The sequence below is a fragment of the Podarcis liolepis genome, assembly GCF_965112155.1.
Source record: "Podarcis liolepis genome assembly, chromosome: 7".
Lineage (NCBI taxonomy): Eukaryota > Metazoa > Chordata > Lepidosauria > Squamata > Lacertidae > Podarcis > Podarcis liolepis.
Window position 1 is genome coordinate 70939472 of NC_139561.1, and position 20998 is coordinate 70960469.

General features: G+C 47.0%; 1 protein-coding gene across 1 annotated transcript in view; it reads right to left on the bottom strand.

Annotated features, from left to right (window-relative positions):
- SDC3 (syndecan 3) overlaps positions 1-19228 on the bottom strand; it is a 109620-nt gene extending 90392 nt beyond the window's left edge. The window contains exon 1 of the mRNA XM_083512209.1: positions 18623-19228. Coding sequence (XP_083368335.1) covers positions 18623-18724 — 102 coding nt within the window. The 5' untranslated portion in view covers positions 18725-19228. The remainder of the gene's footprint in view (positions 1-18622) is intronic.
- Positions 19229-20998: the final 1770 nt, after the last annotated feature.

Sequence of the window (20998 nt, forward strand, 5' to 3'; positions counted from 1 at the left end):
ACAGGCCCATGCAATCATTTAGAACATATGCAGAAATTCTACTCAGGGCACTGCTCCCTACAGTGGGCAGTGGTCCCATAGGGCAGTGGACCTGAAAACAGGCTGCTGCTGCTTCTTCTTTTTCTTTTTTGTTGTTGCTCTTTTTCTGTAGAATGGTCTTCCTTCGGCCATATGTGAAGCAGCAACGTCCAGTGGCTTCACAAGTCTTGTAAGGATTTATCCTTAGGCCCAGGCTTTCATTGATTCATGAGATTAGACCATGATTTATGGTATATGAATCCCCTGAATTTCTGTTTTACTTTATATGCTTTTATATTGTTTTATTGGTTTTAGGTTGTATTTGGGGTTTAATGGATATTGTTTTTAATAGTGTACATCGTGTATCTCACTTAGAATTTTTTTAAAAATATATATTAAGAGGTTTAGAAATGCTCTTAAACTAATGAAGCAATTAATTAATTGTGGCAGCCTAAGTTTGCTGGTTTGCAACAGAATCCCTCCAGCAAAAGAGTGTAGAAGTGGCTTTAATTTTACCTGTTCCACTGCTTTTTAATATTGTTTTTATTAAAGGTTTTCTTGCGTTTCAAACATACGTACATTGTCTCTATTTTCAGATGATAAAGTCCTCTCTGCAGATCAGTTATTGAATCATTGTTTTGTAGCAGGAAAAAAATGTAATTATTTGAGTTGTAGCCCCCTCAGAAATTTAGGCTATTGAAAAGGTGGGTAAAAGTTTTTTGAACAAATAGATCGTGACAAGATGAAAAAGGAATTCAAGGTTCGGGTTAAGAGGGTGACTCATATGTTTCACAACTGAAAGAAACTGCTACCTTCACTTTACACGAGGCTCAAAGAGATTTATATATTCATGCCTGCAAGCTCTGGGATCACTAAGGTTGGAAATTTCCCCTATTTTTTTTCCCAAACTAAAAGTGCAACTCCAAGAAAGTTTGCTCAAAACTAAGGCCTCCTGAGTTCAGCAAAGCATACTCCCAGATAAGTGGTTATAGGATTACAGCCTAAAGTAGCAATCCTATTACAGTGGTGCCCCGCAAGACGAATGCCTCGCAAGACGAAAAACTCGCAAGACGAAAGGTTTTTTCGTTTTCGAGTTGCTTCGCAAGACGAATTTCCCTATGGGCTTGCTTCGCAAGACGAAGCTTGCCCCTGCACCCCGGACCACTTTTGAAGCAAGGGGCGGCGGGGAGAAGATCGCTTCTCCCCGTTGCCAGCCCCGCAATCTCCGGGGACATAGGGGAAGGCGCGCGCGCGCCTTGCCCTCTGTCCCCGGACCCCTTTTGAACCAAGGGGCGGCAACGGAGAGAAGCGATTCTCCCCGCTGCCCCTTCCCTTGCCCTAAAACAGGTCCGGGGACAGAGGGGAAGGCGCGCGGCGCTTCCCCTCTGTCCCCGGACGGTCTCCATAGGAACGCATTGATTGATTTTCAATGCATTCCTATGGGAAACCGTGCTTCGCAAGACGAAAAACTCGCAAGAAGAAAAAACTTGCGGAACGAATTAATTTCGTCTTGCGAGGCACCACTGTATTATTATTATTATTATTATTATTATTATTATTATTATTATTATTATTATTATTAAATTTAAATACCGCTCTATACCCGGACGTCTCAGGGTGGTTCACAAAAAAGGTCACAATATATTAAATAAAAATAAAAACAATAATCCAATCACACACACACACCCCCCCCAAAAAAAGAGCCACATTTTAAAGGGCATAGGATGTTGATTAGGTCAGCCAAAGGCCTGGTTAAAAAGGAATGTTTTTGCCTGGTGCCTAAAGGTGTATAATGAAGGCGTCAGGGAGAACATTGCACAGATGGGGAGTCACTGCAGAGAAGGCCCGTTCTCGTGTTGCCACCCTCTGAACCTCTCAAGGAAGAAGCATATGAAAGAGGGCCTCAGAAGATGATCTCAGGGTCCGGATAGATTCATATGGAGAGAAGCAGTCCGTGAGGTATTGCGGTCCTGAGCCGTTTAAGGCTTTATAGGTCAAAACCAGCACTTGGAATTAGACCCAAAAACTAATTGGTAGCCAGTGCAATTAGACCAGGATCAGTGTAATATGTTCAAACCGTCTTACTCCGGTGAGCAACCTGGCCACTGAATTCTGCACTGGCTGAAGTTTCTGAACCGTCTTCAGAGACAGCACTACGTATAATGCATTGCAGTAATCTAACCTAAGAGTAAACATTCCATTTAATGGAACATACTTATTAGTAAGCAATTATAATATCCCCCTGTAAGTGAAGGAAGGTTTGACTAGACAGTATGGAAACCTGGGGGAGCCATTAAAAGCCCATTCCAGCCTTCCAGTTGTACTTAGAAACTGACCAGAACCCATTGTCATTATCTCAAAGCTGGCATGATATTTCCCATTCAGTCAAGGCTTGCTGCCATATGCTGAACCAACTACAGTTTCCGAATTGTCTTCAAGGGCAGCCCCCGTACGCAACACATGGCAGTAATTCAAGTGCATTAAGTGGAACATGGATACAGTGGTACCCCGCAAGACGAACGCCTCGCAAGACGGAAAACCCGCTAGACGAAAGGGTTTTCCGTTTTGGAGGCGCTTCGCAAAACGAATTTCCCTATGGGCTTGATTCGCAAGACGAAAGCCCATAGGGAAATCTCCGGGGACCTCTTTTAAATGCTAGCGGTGGGGAGCAAAGCCTTCCCCCCCCCCCGGCCTTCAGAAGAGGTCCAGGAAGGCTGGCGGGGGCCGAAAGGCTTTGCTCCCCAGCGCCAGCATTTTAAAAGCAGTCCGGGATAGCAGGGAAGTGCTTCCCGCTATCCCGGACGGCTTTTGAAGGCAGGAGAGGTCCGCGAAGCCTGGGCACGCTGATGTCAGCGCGCGCAGGCTTCCGCATGCCGGCAGAGGTCCGCGAAGCCTTGGCCGGACAGCTTTTGAAGGCAGGCGGGGGGAGCAAAGACTTTCGCCCCCGCCAGCCTTCAGAAGAGGTCCAGGACCTCTTCTGAAGGCTGGCGGGGGGCAAAAGTCTTTGTCCCCCCTGCCTGCCTTCCCAGGGGCTTTTAAATCGCCCCGGACAGCGGAGAAGTCCTCCGCTGTCCCGGGGCGATTTTAAAATGCCGCCCGCCAGCATTTTAAGATCGCCCCGGACAGCGGAGAAGCCCTCCGCTGTCCCGGGGTTTTTTTAAATGCTGGGGGTGGGAAGAAAAGCCCTTGTCCCCCCCCCCAGCCTTCAGAAGAGGTGGGGGACAGACTGTCCCCGGACCTGGTCTGAAGTCGGTTTCCCTAGGAACGCATTAATTGATTTTCAATGCATTCCTATGGGAAACCGTGCATCGCAAGACGAAAAACTCGCAAGAAGAAGAAACTTGCGGAACGAATTAATTTCGTCTTGCGAGGCACCACTGTAACTCTCTTTGCCACAGAGGATCTGTGTAGGTCGAAGCATTAAACAATATCTGCACCCTTGTCACTCAAAATTGTCCCGCAATAACCTCTTTGCGTTGGACCAACCTAAGCAAATTTTAAAAAGTAGCCAGCACAACTGGAGTCAGAAACCTGTTGTAGTCAGTCAGATTGAGAACTGGTGGTTCATGGAGAGTTCTGCTTTCAGGAACAGGAAACTGCCATCTACGGAGTCAGAACACTGTTTCATCTACTTCAGCATTGTCTACTCTGACCAGCAGTGCCTCTCCAGAATTTCAGACATATGACATTCCATACCTGGAAAGGCTGAGGATTGAACCTGAAACCTTCTGCATGTTCTACCGCTGAACTGCTGCTTTTCCTCTTTTGCTCCTCCTGCTAGCTATGAAGTGAAGAAGCACGAGCTGCAAGATTCGAACTGAAAGAGGACTACAGTGGTACCTTGGGTTCTTGAGCTTAATTCATTCAAGGAGTCCATTCGACTCCCGAAACCATCCGAAAACCAAGGCTCAGCTTCTGATTGGCTGCAGGAGCTTCCTGCACTCAAGCAGAAGCCGCGTCGGACGTTCGGCTTCCGAAAAATGTTCACAAACCAGAACACTTGCTTCCGGGTTTGCGGTGTTCGGGAGTCGATTTGTTCGACAGCTAAGCCGTTCTAGAACAAAGGTACCACTGTATTACCAGTCAACCAAGTACCTTGTGTGGCAAACCCAGAGAGCAACAAATTTCGTATGGTACAAGCTTTTGTGGATTTACAGTCCGCTCCACCAGATGCATGAAGGGAAACTTAAGAACCCCCAGCCCCCTGCTGAAAATGCTTGCTCCAGATAGACAGAAAGGGTTATGTCTGACCAGAATAGTGAAATAAGCTCTAATTAGCAGCCACATTGTGTAATCTCCACCAACAGTCCTGGTGGAGGGAGGCTTCTCAAGGGGGTTTCACTAAATCACTGCCTGTCTCTCCATTAAAAAAGAAAAAGGAAGTGAAACTTGCAAACCCCGCTTCCCTTCCTCATCCTGAATGGCTACAAAAGCTTGCTTTCTTCTACAAACCGTGCAAATAAGTTCAGCCCAGAAACTCAACCAGGGCTTTCTTGCAGACAATTAATACATCTTTGCACTAGGTCAGAATGGTGCAGAGCCAGCACTGAGGACCTCAGTGCTTCCTCGAACTCAAGATTTCTTCAACCTAATACAACCTGCATGCCCTCTGCCCTCCAGTAACCTTCTTCACTAAATCCTCTCCTGTCCCCAACAACCAAGGTCCATGAAAAAAATGCAAACATTTCTCTCACTGGTGCCTAAAGGTAAAGGTAAAGGGACCCCTGACCATTAGGTCCAGTCGTGACAGACTCTGGGGTTGCGGCGCTCATCTTGCTTTATTGGCCAAGGGAGCCGACGTGCAGCTTCTGGGTCATGTGGCCAGCATGACTAAGCCGCTTCTGGTGAACCAGAGCAGTGCACAGAAATGCCGTTTAACCGCCGGAGCGGTACTTATTTATCTACTTGCACTTTGATGTGCTTTTGAACTGCTAGGTTGGCAGGAGCTGGGACCGAGCAACGGGAACTCACCCCGTTGCGGGGATTCGAACCGCCAACCTTCTGATCGGCAAGTCCTAGGCTCTGTGGTTTAACCCACAGCACCACTCACATCCCTCTCACTGGTGCCTAGAGGGGTATAATGAAGTTTTAGATAGACTATGGCCATTGGACATGCTGGCTGGAACTGAGGGGAGGACACCATTTGAATCGCTTGCTCTCGGTGCCAGACCAAACCCTGTGGAGGCCCCTAGGCAGTCGAAATCCTGAGGCTTCCCTCATGCGCACCCTCTGGGGGGATAGCATTGAACTAAGAAAGCTTGATTGTAATTTTCTTTCAGGATCAAATCAATGTTGTTTTGATCCTTTGTCGAAAGGGCCCCTAAAATGCATGGGGTCTAGATTAGTTCTCACCCAACCGGTGAGTGACACAGAAAAAATATTTCCAGTGCTTTATTTCTTTGGCAGACAGTTTTCCATGGTAGAAAATGTATTGTTCAATAATAACAATCACCATCATAATAATAATAATAATGAATCAACACAATAAAAATCCAATTACAAAATTGGAAGGGATACAATGGCAATTAAATCTTAGCTGTAATTAACTCCTTTCAGGGAAGTATCCCTAAGAAGTCCATATATTTATGAGCACATTTCTCCAGGCATGCTAAAATTAGCACAGTAACCATTTTCGCGGTCTTCTTCAGCTTTTCCCCTTAAAATATAAATACAAGTAAAGGAGAAGTGTATGCTACTGAGTTGCCACATCTTAAGACATTTCCAAGCCTTTCAATAAAAACAATTCCCTAGTAGAGCTTTGAATTCGTTTCAATGCAACATTTAATCCACACAAAGTATCCTCACTCCTGCAACATTCCACCTACTCTGAGGGCTTGATCCAAGTTTTCAGCGATCAATAGCAAAAGCAAAGCAAAACACACATTCACGTTCATGGGAAACATCGCTTGTTGATAGAAAACATGCCCAATGTAGTGACAATAATGTTATCACATTATACCAAATCAAGCCAGAGGCTCGCCTAGTTCAGTATTGACAAAGGCAATGGTTCTCTTACAAATATGAAAGATCAGAAAAGAGAAAGACTTATTTGAGTCGATGGGGAGACGAGTGTTTGCCTGTCTCAAATTAGACCTAATATAAACGAGATTACCCGGCCAAAGCAAGCTCCTACCTCTCATGGAGTTTGTATACATACTTAAGGTGCATGTGTAAGAGGCTCATTTATCATTCTATTTTGGGAACGATTCCTGTTCTTATGTAGCTTCGCTGTTTCATACTTTCTGGACGTCCCATGATCATATTACAAAGTAGTTGTGTTCTATGTTACAACTCAAGAACTGCTAGGAGTCATTTCCTCTTGTTTTCCAATGTATTTCTTACCTTAAGGTCCATGAATAACCATAGTTTAGAGGTCCCGGGCCCTAAGGAAGTCAGATTATCCTCCACCAGGGCCAGGGACTTCTCAGTGATGGCTCTGACCTGGTGGAATGCTCTGTCCCATGAGACCAGGGCCCTACAGGATTTAACTTCCTTCCGCAGGGACTGTAAGACAGAGCTATTCCACCTGGCTTTCAATTTGAACTTAGCCTGATCTTTTATTACCCTTCCTTCCCTCCCCCTCCCCTTTTTATGAAGATTACCTGCTCTGGGATCCCACAGCTAATTCTCCCCTGGTCTCCTACCTGGCCCAAATAGGACTAGCTTAGCCAGCTAGCCCTGGTCATCATCTAATGTTTATTGGATGGATTTCCCCTCTAAATTGATTTTTGAATTCTGAATTTACTGTTATTCACGTTTTATACTGTATTTTATGCTGTTTTTTGTGGCATCAATTAAGTGTTTTAAATTTGTTGTTAGCCGCCCTGAGCCTGGTTTTCTGAACCGGGAAAGGCAGGTATAAATAAAAATTTATTTATTATTATTTATTATCAATAAAAATAAATCAGTATGGTGTGAGTAAATTTTTCTTCTGAAAGTATGGCCCACAGAAAAAAGTTTGAGAACCACTGATCTACATTGACTGATAGCAGCTCTCTAGGATTTAGGCAGGTATCTTTCCCAACTCTACCAAGAAATGTAAGAGACTGAACCTGGGACCTTCTGCATGCAAATAAGGTGCCATTAAGCTAAAGCCCTTCCCATAATTTGTTCCACAGTAAGAATACATTGACTTGGTGTTGTTGTTATTTTGTAAGTATCAACCTGTTGATGAATAAAGTACAGCAGTACCTTGGATCTCAAATGCCTTGGCTCCCAAACAAATTGGCTTCCGAATAATCGAAACCTGGAGGTGAGTGTTCTGGTTTTCGAACGATTTCCGGAAGCCAAACGTCTGGCGCAGCTTCTGCAGCTTCCGATTGGCTGCAGGAGCCAATCATTAACCATGCCTTGGTTATCGAATGGTTCCGGGAGTCGAACAGACTCCTGAAATACATTCTGTTCGAGAACCAAGGTACGACTGTATCTTTTTATTGTTTTAATAAAAGTCATCCTTTAGCACCTGACCTTTACTTGACAATAGTTGACCAACCCATTTTTAACTGCTCCACTACTCTCTGGTACAATGCAGCTCCTAAGTTCAATTCCATGGCTCTCCATGTACGATTGGGCATGTTCCTTGTCTGAAATCCTGGAGGTACACTGCCAGTCCGAGTAGGCAATACTGAACTAGATGGACTAGTGGTTTGATTCATAGGCAGCTTTCAATATTCCTATATTCTGAGCTATGGCGTTTGTTTGTTTGTTTGTTGGATGGGTGGGAACGGCAACAAGAGGTTGGGTTGGGGATGTGGTGAAGTTACATTTTATATCTCTAAGAGATTCATCATATACATAAGATATTTTTAAGGGTAATTTTTAAAATGCATTAAAAACATACACTTCAACATACTGTTGAACTTAGATTCACTTCCTGCAAGCTCATCAAACTTCCCAGAAAAGTTTTTTATGGTTGCCTCCTCAGCAGCCCCAAAGTCCAGCCTCTGAAGCCCACACACAATTGGCTCGGCAGACAATGCAAAACAAACATTTTATTGTTCAAAATGGCATGCAGCTCCATCGCCTAGAACAGAATGTGTGCAAATGAGATTCTCCTTCAGGGGCTAACTCCAAGCATCTTACACAAATATTAAAAACTTCTGAAGTGGTCCCTTCTGCTGCAAAACTAGGATAAGTCAGGACTCAGATTTTTATTTTATTTTTTACTCAGAAGATATGCAAACACAACGCTATCTGCAGGACTAGTGGCTGGTAGACATGCTCTACAGGGAGCTGACTTCAGGCACCAGGCCCATTGGCGGACCAACTCTGTGCTACAAAGATGTCTGCAAACATGACACAAAGGCTGTCAACACCAACCCCTCTTTATGGACATCCCTTGCAGATGACCGCAGTGCCTGGAGACGGACAGTCAGGTTGTGTATCCACAGCAATGACCAGAGGAGGAATGACCCCTGGGAGGAATGTAGAGTGGAAAAACGCCATGGTGCATCTGCAGCAGCACAACTGGATGCCTTCATCTGCCCCAGTTGCAGCAAACCATCTCTCTCCCCTATCAGTCTCTACAGCCACAACAGACACTGTAACCTTCTAACAGCTTGACCTCACCTCCATTGTCTCCCAAGACAGATGGGTGCCAACAAGGGGCAGACAGCACTTTTGAACTCTCCATCTAGCTGGCTGGTGTTTGAAACATGAGATTGGGCCAGTTGGGCCCTTGATCAGACCCAACTGGGCCCCTGTATATTCCTAGGCAATTGTTGGGTAACCCACAGCTTAACTGTAGGCGTTTTTTACTTAGAAACAAAACATGTTCAAAGACACATATCCCCAAGAATTGGATCCCGGCCTGAATTACAGAACATTGGAGAGGGTCCAAAAAGCTACTTAAATTCTACTCAAGAGCTTGGACCATTCTGTGTAAAGTTTTCCCCCTTTTGAAAAGCAAAACCCCATGTCATTTTTTAAAAGTGCTTTGGATTTCAAAAGTGCTTAGCTATGTAGCATGCAGTGGGGTAAGGAAAGGAGAATGCACTACAAAAGCCCCTTGGGGATGTTATGGAGAACTAGCTGTATGGTTCTCTGGATCCCAGACATTCATGATTATGAACGCAGGGGGTCTCCTCTGTTTTGCATTGCACTCGACACACTGCTACATCTGCACCACTGACAGGCATCATCTGCTTGCACCCTGTTAACTCAGTCGGTTAGGGCATGGTGCTAATAACGCCAAGGTCGCAGGTTGAATCCCCATACAGGCCACCTAGATATTCCTGCATTGCAGGGGGTTGAACTAGATGACCCTTGGGGTCCCTTTCAATTCTGAAATACAATGATTCTATTATTCGATGCTGAGAGTTGTACTCAGTGTTTGAAACTCCTAGGTGCATTTTGCGACAGGGAATTTAATTAGCACAAGCAGTTTCTGAGCTCTGGGTGCAGTACTGGGCCTAAATTTTCAGATTAAAACGGCAGAGTGGAAGGAAAGAAGGACCTTTTTCTGCCTCCCCACTTTCAGCTAATATCTGAAGACTGGAGAAGAGACCCTCTTAAGAATATTAGGTGGGTGGGCAGGGGAAGGACTAGACCGTGTGAAAAATGAACATAATATTTGAGCTGCAGTTCATCCATTTTCAGCTTTATATTCTTGTTACATATATAAAAAAGTGTGCCTAGACATTCCTTTGTTGCGCCCATAACCTAGGCTTAAAGTGCCATTTAGCTCCTAGCTTTCATATATCAGTTTCTAACACAGGCTGTGCTGCATGACAGTGTCTTGCTGGACAGTAGCAGTTCAGGCTGGGGTATTACCTGTGTTTGAATTCCGTCATAAAAAGATTCCCTGCTCACACAACACAAAGCCTGCAGGGAAACAGCTGGGTGAGAGCTCTTCTTCGCAAGGTGCTTGCTTTCTGTCTTAACTATAGTTAAGAGAGCAAGAGCTATCTATGTACTCCTTGCCACTTTCTAGGGCAAACTCCCTCACCCCTCTTTCTCTCTCTTTATTAAATCCATATTCCACATTAGTTACTGTACAACAGGGTATAGGGTTAGATGTCGGGAATCCGTATATATAATATATGTTATGTACTGTGCTGAAATTGTACAGGCAAACTTCCCCTTTCTTCCCTTGTTGGTCTTAACCCAGGTTAAGGATGGTATGAAGGCAATGCTAAGCCAGGGGTCACTAACACAGAGCCCACAGGCACAAAGGTATTTAGGCATATGCATCCGGCTGCTGAAGCAAACTTGAAAGAAGGATTCCAGTGTACCCAATAGTGTGGCTACTGGTTGTGGTGAATGTTTGGTTGTGGGGGTGGGAGCCTGCAACACTTTCTATGGTTTGCAAATGTGCCCACGGGCCAAAAAGAAAAGGTTGATGAACTATGTGCTAAGCTCTGTGGTTTATAAGAAGAACTACAGTGTTATCTTGGGTTACAGACGCTTCAGGTTACAGACACTTCAGGTTACAGACTCCGCTAACTCAGCAATAGTACCTCGGGTTAAAAACTTTGCTTCAGGATGAGAACAGAAATTGTGCAGCGGCAGCGGGAAGCCCCATTAGCTAAAGTGATACCTCAGGTTAAGAACAGTTTCAGGTTAAGAACAGACCTCCGGAACTAATTAAGTTCTTAACCCGAGGTACCACTGTACTTACAACAAGTCTTGGACCCGTGTGCCTCTCCCTTCTTCAGTAAAAGCACAAGGAGAAGTTTGGAAGCTTTCGCTTTTGTTTTTGATTAACTGCAGCTTGCCATATTGTGCCAGCCAGAGTGAAGTGTAGCTAACTAGCGGCTAGCAGAAACAAACCAGTTTCAAAACATGGGTTATGAACCTGACTTGTTTTCTCTAACCACAGTTAAGAGTAAACACAGTTTAGGGAACAGACAATGTACTAAACTATGGTTGGTCTAAAATGGAAGAGGGAGCTTTCAATTTCCTATTTGCAACTGCACCAGAAGAGAAGAGAGGGAGGAATGTGCAAACCTGAGAGGACGTATGGTTTTTTCCCCTGTAACACTAAACCATGGTTTAGTGTGATGGCCAAATGCAGACACAGCCACATCTGCCCATTGCAGCCCCCCTTACTCAAAAATGGAAAAGACGTTTCAACACAAGTTGACATGGTAACGATGAATAGTACTGAGAAGATACAGTCCTGAACTCTAAGGCTTAAAAGGTAGCAAAGTGAAAACCTTACTGCTGCAGAAAATGAGAGGGCACAGCCCACTCAAAATCTATTAACCATGGGTAAAAGATTGTGCCATGATCTAAAGCAGTCCAGTCCAGCAAGAACTGATCTACTTGATTCTCCTGACAATGGAGATCAGGCTCCAAGTCATTGCTTGCACCCAGCTAATTTTTGTCACCCAGCAGACTGGAGAATGAAGTAAATTCCTGGCCTCAAGGAAGCCAATCCTGACGTACCTCAGACATAAAGTGGGGTAGTAATCAACTCCAGCTTAAAATGTATGCAGCTAGACTTAATTTGTTTTCGACTTACCTCCAGGCAAAATGTTTAACCCCTGCTATTAGCTTAACAACATTGCCCATGGTTGGATGGAGAAATACAATATTTTGCTCAGTACGTTAAATACTAGCACAAGAAGGAAGCGAACAGAGCTAGTTAGATATCTATTATAAGAGAAATGCCACATATAAAGCAGAGATTTGCTCCTGAAAATAAAATTACACATCTAATTGCAGATTCGATATCTGGCTTACCAGCCTCATTAGGAAAATTTTAAAAGTTACATCTTATCTCGTTTGAGATGATCATTAAAAATAATAATCGGGTAGCCCATTTGGTTTTAGATTTATTTTTCAATTGGATGTCTATGACAAAATACCAGAAAATGTTAGACCTGTTTAAAAGTCCATATTTATCGGGTGTTAGCTGCACCCTTAGTCCTCATTGGGCTGATTTGGACACCATCCCCCCCCATAGTCATTTTCTTTTAATTTTCTTTTATTTATTTATTTGGTATTCTGAAAGCCTCAGAACTCCACCAGTGTTCTTCACTCTTTTTCTAATGACTACAATGTCCACACACACACCCTTTTCTCTTCCCCAATGAGAAAATGAGCCATAGCTTGAAGCAGTGGAGCACAAGCAAAGGAGATACTTTGGCATCTCACCAGCCCAGAGTTACAGAACTGTCAGGGCATGAGAGAACCTCCCCAAGAGTACAGGATGTGCTGTTCAAGGCAAACTACCATAGTTTCTGCATCTCTAAAAGGATGTAAGAAGAGGCTGCTGGATCAGGCCAATGGGAAACCTGCAAACAAGACCCAAGCACTCTCCCCTTCAGCAATGGGTATTCAGTAGCATTACTTCCTCCATCCATAGAAACAGCCGAGCCGAGCCATAATGGCTCATAGCCATCAATAGTTTTCTTCTCCATGATTTTGTCTAATCCTATTTTAAGGCCTCCAGGCGGGGGGCCATTACTGCACCCTGAGAGAGAGAGTTCCACAGTTTAACTCGGCGCTCTCATTCCCTTCCTCTCCCACTCCCTCCACAAACATACCACTTGCTCCTAAGGAGGAAGGAGAACTTTGATTCACATAGAAAAACCAGCCTCCTTTATCTTCACCTGAGCCAAAACAATACACAAACCAAAAAACACAGCCCGTTCTTGAAAGTAACAGTTCTCCAAATTCTACCATGCAGTTCTTCAGCCAAGTAATGTGTCCAGAAAAACATATACGAAGGTAGAGTGTGCATAAAGATGTACATTGGCTCCCAGTATGTTTCCGAGCACAATTCAAAGTGCTGGTGCTGAACTTAAAAGCCTTAAACTGCCTTGGCCCAGTATACCCGAAGGAGCGTCTCCACCCCCATCATTCAGCCCAAACACTGAGGTCCAGCTCCGAGGGCCTTCTGGCAGTTCCCTCACTGTGAGAAGTGAGGTTACAGGGAACCAGGCAGAAGGCCTTCTCGGTGGTGGCGCCCACCCTGTGGAACACCCTCCCATTAGATGTCAAGGAAATAATAAACAACTATCTGTGACATTTAGAAGGCATCTGAAGGCAGCCCTGTTTAGGGAAGTTTTTAATGTTTGATGTTTTATCATTTGTTTTTAATATTCTGTTGGGAGCTGCTCAGAGTGGCTGGGGAAACCCAGCCAGATGGGCGGGGTATAAATATTATTATTATTATTATTATTATTATTATTATTATTATTATTATATATCCATGAAAATAACATACAAAGGGGCATACAAAGTCAGGGAAATGTATCTTATTTGGTGAAATTTGCCCTGAAATACTGGTGAATTTTCACAAGGGCTTTAAAAAATAAATAAATCACCAAGCGATATGGAATTGTGTGGAACTGAATTTTAAGACTGAGAAAAATGAGAATCTGAAAGAAAACAAAATTCACCCATTTCCCCACCCCCACCCCAGTGCAGCAGACAATTTATCTCCATCCCTCTGGTAGGAATAAAACAACTCCAGCCACTTTCCACATCTGTCAGCAGTGCTTGAAAAGCCACCTCTTTGCCAGCACCAAGTCCCTTCACAGCTGCCGGCCCCTGCGGGGGGGGGGGCGGGGGGAGAGCGGTCCTCCCATTAACTCAAGCTGGACTCCCTTGGTATCAATCTCCAGCTGCTCAATGTTTCTCATTGCCTCTCTATGCCACCTACAATGTTTTGTTCTCATGCACACAGGGTGGAGAAGGGTGTGTGTGGAGACATTTGTTAGAAGCTTTTGGAAGTGACTGCAAGACAGATTCCCTCCCCCTCCACTCCATTCAATAGATTATTAGAAGTTTTAATTTGTGGGTGTTTGGGCAAATATCCCAAGGGACAAGTGGATTTTTGGGGCGGATTTGGGAGGTAATCGACAGTCAACAAACAGGGCAAGTTAAACCCTATCGATACTTGAGTTTTTGTTTTTAAACTGCACTTGACTGAAGTGGGTTGTGTATCCAGCGGAATTTTTAGACACTGGTCCCACCACTGAGGTAAACAAGTTATTTCTGCTCTAAAAATATTTTATGTATTTCCAGCTGCTCGGCTGATTTTGTTCCCAGTAACTCCCTGCTTCCCTGTCATCCAGGCTCAGAAAGCCACATTATCTGGGGCCCCACAGCTATTGCAGCCGTTCCTAGAGTGCATTGCTTCTTTCTAAAGCCAAGCGCAGACTTCATAGTGTCTCGGCAAGTCTGAGTCTGGGGACTTTTCCTTTCCTGTGAATGGACAGCTCTTCACGAAAGATGCTTTCCCACAAGCCTCTGGGGCTAGAACATCAAGCCCAGAATCGTTGCCTTCACCCAAAGGAAGTACCTCATCTGGTTATTATTTCAGTTACTGGCAGGTAACATATGGATTTATGACAGAATATTGGAAGCCAACTATTTCTTTGTCTCACTACAGCTGTGAGGGAGAAGTTATGGCCTTCCAACAGCTCCCAGCAGCCTCAGCCAGCAGGGTTAGGGATGATGGGAGTTGGGAGTCCAACAAAACATAGAGGACCACAGGACCATAACTCCCATCAGCCCCAGACAGGATGGCTAAAGGTCCGGGGTGATACAAGCTGGAAGGCAGCAGGCCTGGGAAGGTGGCATTAGAGAACAAAAAGGGAACAGGACCCTGGATATGGTTTAGGGATTAACAATGCATGGGAGAGACATGGCCTCCACCCCAACCCAGGAACTGGATTTGGGAAGGACAGAAAGATGCACGGACTCTCTCGTGAATTGGGAATGGCCCCAATCAATGGCAAAGCAACTGGAAGATTCAGGACCGATAAAATGAAAGCACTTCTTTACACAACACATGGTTAAACTATGGAACTCATTGCCACAGGAGGCAGTGATGGCCACCAACCAAGATGGTTTTCAAAGAGGATTGGACAAAATCATAGAGTAGAGGGCTATTGATGGCTTCTAGCCATGAAGGCTTTGCTTGGCCTCCACAGATGGAACCCACAGGAATGGTCTTGTGCTCAGGGTCCTGCCTGGGAATTTCCCACAGGCTTCTGGTTGGCCCCTATGGGAACAGAACGCTGGTCTAGATGGGCCTGATCCAGCAGGCTTTCCTTATGTTCATATGTTTGTTCTTGCACACAGAAAAGGCAGCAGCCAAATATGGAGAGTGACCTTTTCTTTTTCCTTTTTTTAAACAAATGATCGAGGCATTTCCCATCATTGACTTTTGCTAAAGGAAGTAAGAGTGCTTTGCAGAGTGACCTCATCGACATTTTAATACAATGCATAAATCAGGCTTTTAAACAGCAGTGCTCAAGTAGACATTAGGGATGAGACACTTGGGCATCTGCCGCTAGAGATACCCCTACCTTTTGAAGCATCTAGCTGAACTCAAGTGTGCAGCATGATGCCATCCACAAAGGGCATTGACCCTCCACCTTGGCCCAAAACAGATGGCATGCCACAGGGGCAAAGGAAGTTATCTTCAATCTATGTGTCCATCTATCTCAGTAGCACCTCCTCTGATAGGCAGTGACTCTCCAGGGTCTCAGGTAAAGGGTCATTTCCAGCACCTGCTCCTTGCAGCTAGGGGTGTCAGGGATTGCACCAGGGACCTTGTTCATATGAAGTATGGGCTCAGCCAGAGTTATGGGCAGTGTACACACCATGCATTTAAATCACACTTGGGAACTGTAGTTTAAGGGTGCTAGGAATTGTAGTTCTGTGAGCGGTAAAGTACAGTTTGCAGGATTCTCTTTGAGTGATGCGAAGGACGCACCTTAAATGTGCTTCAGATATATGGTGCGCATGTCTCTTTCCTTGTGGGCCATCCAAGGAAGCTGAATACAGTGGTACCTCGGGTTAAGTACTTAATTCGTTCCGGAGGTCCGTTCTTAACCTGAAACTGTTCTTAACCTGAAGCATCACTTTAGCTAATGTGGCCTCCTGCTGCTGCCGCACTGCCGGAGCACGATTTCTGTTCTCATCCTGAAGCAAAGTTCTTAACCCGAGGTAATATTTCTGGGTTAGCGGAGTCTGTAACCTGAAGCGTATGTAACCTGAGGTACCACAGTATTGGAAGACTCAGGACAGATAAAAGAAATGAATTTCTCTGTTCAGTACATACAATGGAACTCCTTCCCACAGAAGGCAGTGATGGATGCCAACCTAGATGCCTTCAAAGAGGATTAGACAAATTCACGGAGGAGAAGTCTGCTGAAGGTTATGATATCTATGTTCTTTCTCCACTGTTGGAGGCAGTCCTGCTTCTGAACACCAGTTGCTGCAAACCACAGAAGGGGAGAGTGCTCTTGTGCTCAAATTTCACTTGCAAGTTTCCCAAGGGCAGTATGAGAACAGGATGATGGACTAGGTGGACCACTGGCCTGATCCAGCAGGCTCTTCTTGTGTACCTATGAAGATGCCCCATTGCCTTTGTCTCTAGAGCATTGTCTTATTTTTTACTTTGGACCATCACCTCTTGCTACCAAGCCTGCAGAGCATGGAAATTCCAAGAATCATCTTCACCAATCCCCAGAGTAAGAGCTGTTTGACAGTGGAACAGTCTCCCTTGGGAGGTTGTGGACTCTCCTTCCTTGGAAGTTTCCAAGCAGAGGTTGGATGGCCATCTGTCATGGATGCTTTAGTAGAGATTCCAGCATTGCAGGGGGTTGGACTAGATGACTCCTGAGGTCCCTTCCAACTCTACAATTGTATGATTCTATGAGTGGCAGGGGCCAGGGCAGGAAGAACACCAACCATCCTACAAACCGACAAACTGTTAGCTCCTCAACCCTCTTGGCAATATAACCTTTCCCCTATAATATTCCATATTACGTGGTAGGTTGGAGGAAACAAGGTATGTAAGCTGCCTTAAACTTCCCCCCAGCTGGTGCTGTTGGGACTCTGACTCCCTTCAGCCACAGCTGGCATGGCCAGTGGTCAGGGATGATGGGAGCTGTAGTCCTCACAAGAGGGTGGCCAGGTTGTAGGCAGGCTGCCTTAAGCAACCTTCCCCCCACCCACGCAAGGGACCCAGCTTGTGCCACAGGCAATAATGACAAGGCCCTGCGGGTAAAGAGAAACTAGCAAGAGCTTGAGCGCCACAGAGGCCAAACTGCGTGCAGAGAATCTCAATGGGCCAACCTCACCCCGCTCCTTCCCTTTTAAGCAATCAGCAAGCATCATCTCCATCATTTGCTGGAATGACAGCCAGCATTTTCTTCAGGCAGGAGGCTTGACAATTGAGGGGGAAAGCAATGGCAGGAGGAAAGCAATGGCAAGAGAACTGGTCCAGGGCATTGATATGCAGTCCACAGGGGCACATCCCTTGGCACACGTGAGCACACACACACACACACAAATAGGACTAGCCAGCCAGACTCCCTCCCACACAGAGAACAGAATGGCAGGGAATCAGCTTAGAGAGGAAAGGCAGGGACAGCAACTCCCACAGAAACCGGCCTCCTCCCAACATTTCGTCGCAGTCCCAGCAAGTCAGACGGGAGAGAAGGGTGGGGGGAATAAACCTTCACCCACCCCATGGAAAAAACGCACCCAAAATAAGGAACAACGAAATTGCAAAGGAGAAAAGAGAATGCCCTCTTTATTTGTAACCCTACTTCCCAGCTGACCTTCAAATGACATCTAGATATGGCTTTCACCCACCCCGCCCCAAGTGCCTGGAAGCCCGCCCCCCCCCAAGAATGGAAATCTGGGACCAGGAAGAGCGAGAAGTGCCTTTATTTATTACCACCATCTGACGTGGCTGAACGATTCCTCTGAGGGAAGCTTTGCAATCACCGTGAAGATTAACGGGAGACGGGGGTCCCACCTCTCTCCCCACCCCCCCAACAAAGCCCTTTGCAACTCCAGCTGCGATCCTGGCCAGTTATGTGGGAGGCTGACCCCGCCCCCTTCCATGGACTAAGGGGGCTTATTCCCAAACAAGGCTGCAACACTAACATGTCCCAGAGAGAAGACACTGGAGGCCCCATTCACAAAATAAATCCAAGAAAGGGGGGAGAGACACTATAAGGCTGCAGTCCTTACGCGCGTTTACCTAGGAGTAAAGCGCCGCTGCTCTTACTTTCAAGCAAGGCTGCGGTGCTAAAGGCGTGCTTTTCCATAGAACTATGCCCCGCTGAACACAATCGACTGGGCCTTAAATGCCAAAGAAACTCGCCTGCGCTCTGGCAGCAAGGCGCACGTTTTACCTGGAAGCAAGCGCCACCGAGCGAGGGGACTCGTGGCTGAGCCAAAACTGCCTAAAGGTCGAGCTAAGCGAGGAAGTGGGGGGAGAAAGCGCACAAGATGCGACCCAAGCGGAGAGAGGGAGGCCGCCTCCTTGAGCCAACACGCCCACCCAGGGAGCCACTTGTTTCCCCACGAATGCAAAAATCCGCAGCTGCTCCTTCCTCTCCCCCACCTAGGGGCAGCCAGGGAGGGTGGGGCGGGGCGTGCGGGTTGCGCCTAAGGATCCCCCGGGAGGAAAGGCCGGGGGGGGTGGAGGCAGAAAGGCGAAGAAGCCCCCTGTCAAGGGAACTTGGCACGGCAGGCCCAGGATAGAGGCAAGGCGTCGAGCCGCGGGGAGGAGGAGGAAGGCAACGACGTAAACCTGGAAGCATTCAGGGGAGGGGGGTGCGCGTCCTGTGGGGAAGGAAGCAGGGCCGGGTGCCGTCGAGGGGGCGTCTGAGATGTCACTTACCCGGGCGACGTGGCCGTCCAGGAGCAGGAGCAGCAAGAGCGGCAGCAGGAGCCCTCCCTGTCGGCGGGGCCTCGACGGCAGCAGCCGAGGCATCTCCTTCATGCTGGGAAGGGGCGATCGGGGCGCCCACGGCGGCTGCTGCGGCTGCTACGCCCGTCGGGAGTCCAGAGGGACGAGAGGAAAGGAGGGGAAGGGGGGGAAGAAGGAGGGAGGGAGGGCGAGGGGGGAAGCCTTTCCTTTGTTCCCGATGCAACCAGAAACCCACAGCAACGAGGCAGGGGAGGAGGCGGAGGAGGGCGGCAGCGAGCCCGAGGATGCAGGGAAGGCAAGGAGCGCGCCGGCGGCGACGCTGCTGCTGCTGCTTCTCCTGGGCTGGAGAGATGCTGCGAGGAGGAGGCAGGAGGAGGGCGGAGGCCAGGGCTGCGGGGCTCGCCAGTCCGCCGGGCCCACGGCGACGCCTCCCCGGCTCCAGCCCACTCGCACCCCGCCGGCGCCGGACTGCAACGGTCAGAGCGTGCTCCGCCGCGGCTTCTTCCCCCTTGCAGGAAACGTGCGCTCCGGAGCCCAGTCCATTCGCTCAATGGCTGCGGGGACAAGGAGGAGGAGGAGGGAGAGAGGCTGTGGCGCCCTCTAGCGGAGGACTGAGTCAGCGGCTAGTGGCCAGGATGTGCCCCCGACGCACACAACTCCCAGTGCGCTTACTTGGAGGCAGGTTAGGGGGGAAGGGGGAGGGGTTTGGAAAGGAAAAGGATCGAGCTCGTTGTGAACAATGTGCAAGGAGGAGGAGGAGGTGGTGTTCCGCACGTTTAGGCTGCAGGAGGTGGGGGCGAGATTTGCTCCCCACCCCTTGTTGAAAACCTCCTTGAAAGCACACCGCTAAACACAAGGGCAAGAAACTAGTTTGCAATATGCCATAAGAAGGTAAGAAGAACCTCTGGGTCAGGACAATGGCCCGCTCTAGTCCACCATCCAACCAGAAACCTCCTGCGAGCCCCACAAGGAGGACCCGGTGACAATGGCAGCCCCTCCCCTCTGTGGTTTCCAGAAACTGGTATTAAGAAGCATTAATGCCTCCGACCATGGAAGAGAGAGCATAGCCGTTAGGGCTAGTAGCCACTGATAGTCATACCCTTAAGGTTGCCAGACGTCCCGTTTCCTGGGGACAGTCCCCAGATTTACAAATCAGTCCCCATACAAAATCCATTGAAGTTGAAAGGTGTCCCCGGATTCATTGAAAAAAATCTGGTGACCTAATCTTACCTCCATGGATTTTTCTGATGATATTCTAAAGTCCAAATTTGGTTTCCAAAAGTGATGACCATCACTGCCCTTCTGCAAGAGCAAGCTCTATAATTTAACTTTGGGCTGCATGAAGAAGTTTCCTTGTGTCTGCCCTGATTTTTCCAACATTCCACTCCATCATGGTTGCCCTTTCCTAACCTTTTTGCAACTCTGCAATATGAGGTGAGGCAAGCAAAACTGTAGACAGAAATGTATCCCAAATGCTGTCAAAACGGGGAACTCCAGATTGAGTGGGACTCCCAACAACCAACAGCTGCAGCAGGCATGATGATGGGAGCTGTAGTCTATCAACATCTTGAGGGTTGCAGGTTCCCTGGAGTTTTCCAGGCGGGCTAAAAAAATGAGACAAGCAAATGTTTCCTGTCATGAATGGACTGCAAGGACTGGTAGCTGAAACATACAAAAGGCATGGCAAAAGGATAATGTCCTCCAAAAGAGAGGAATAGGCTAGATTAGCAAGTATAGGATGGGTCACGTGGCACAAGCAGCTCCTCTAACAGAGGAGGCAGCAGCCCAGAATTCAGGAGAGTTGGCATCTGTTGCCTAAGGCACTCTGCCAAATGGTAGGGCCGGCCCCTGCAGGAAGACACTACAATGAATGAGAAGATCCCACGTTGCCAAGACTTGATGAAGACTAAAATATTAAAAGATGACATTTCCTTCTAGCAAAGAGTGCTTGCCTTTTTTGTTAAACTGTGCATTATTTTGTGCTCAAAACTGTCTCTTTGGGATCCTCAGACCTCCTTCTCTGAGGGCCTTGGGATCAAAGAATCAGAGTCAGAAGAGACCCCAAGAGTCATCTAGTCCACAGGTGGAACTTGTTTAAATAACTCAGTGCATTTGGTTCAAAGTCAGTTAACCAAACAGGCAAGGCTGCAATCCTATCTACATTTGCTGGGGAGCAGTGCTCATGTTACAGAGGAGTGCAGGCCCCTTAACTGCTCATTTACAACACTATGGGGAGGCATAATTTGGCTAAGTGCTGGTGATTACCTTTCAAGCAGGGCAGGAGAACCTGTGGCCACCCAGTTGCCATTGGACTACAACTCCCATCATTCCCCACTATTGGCCATG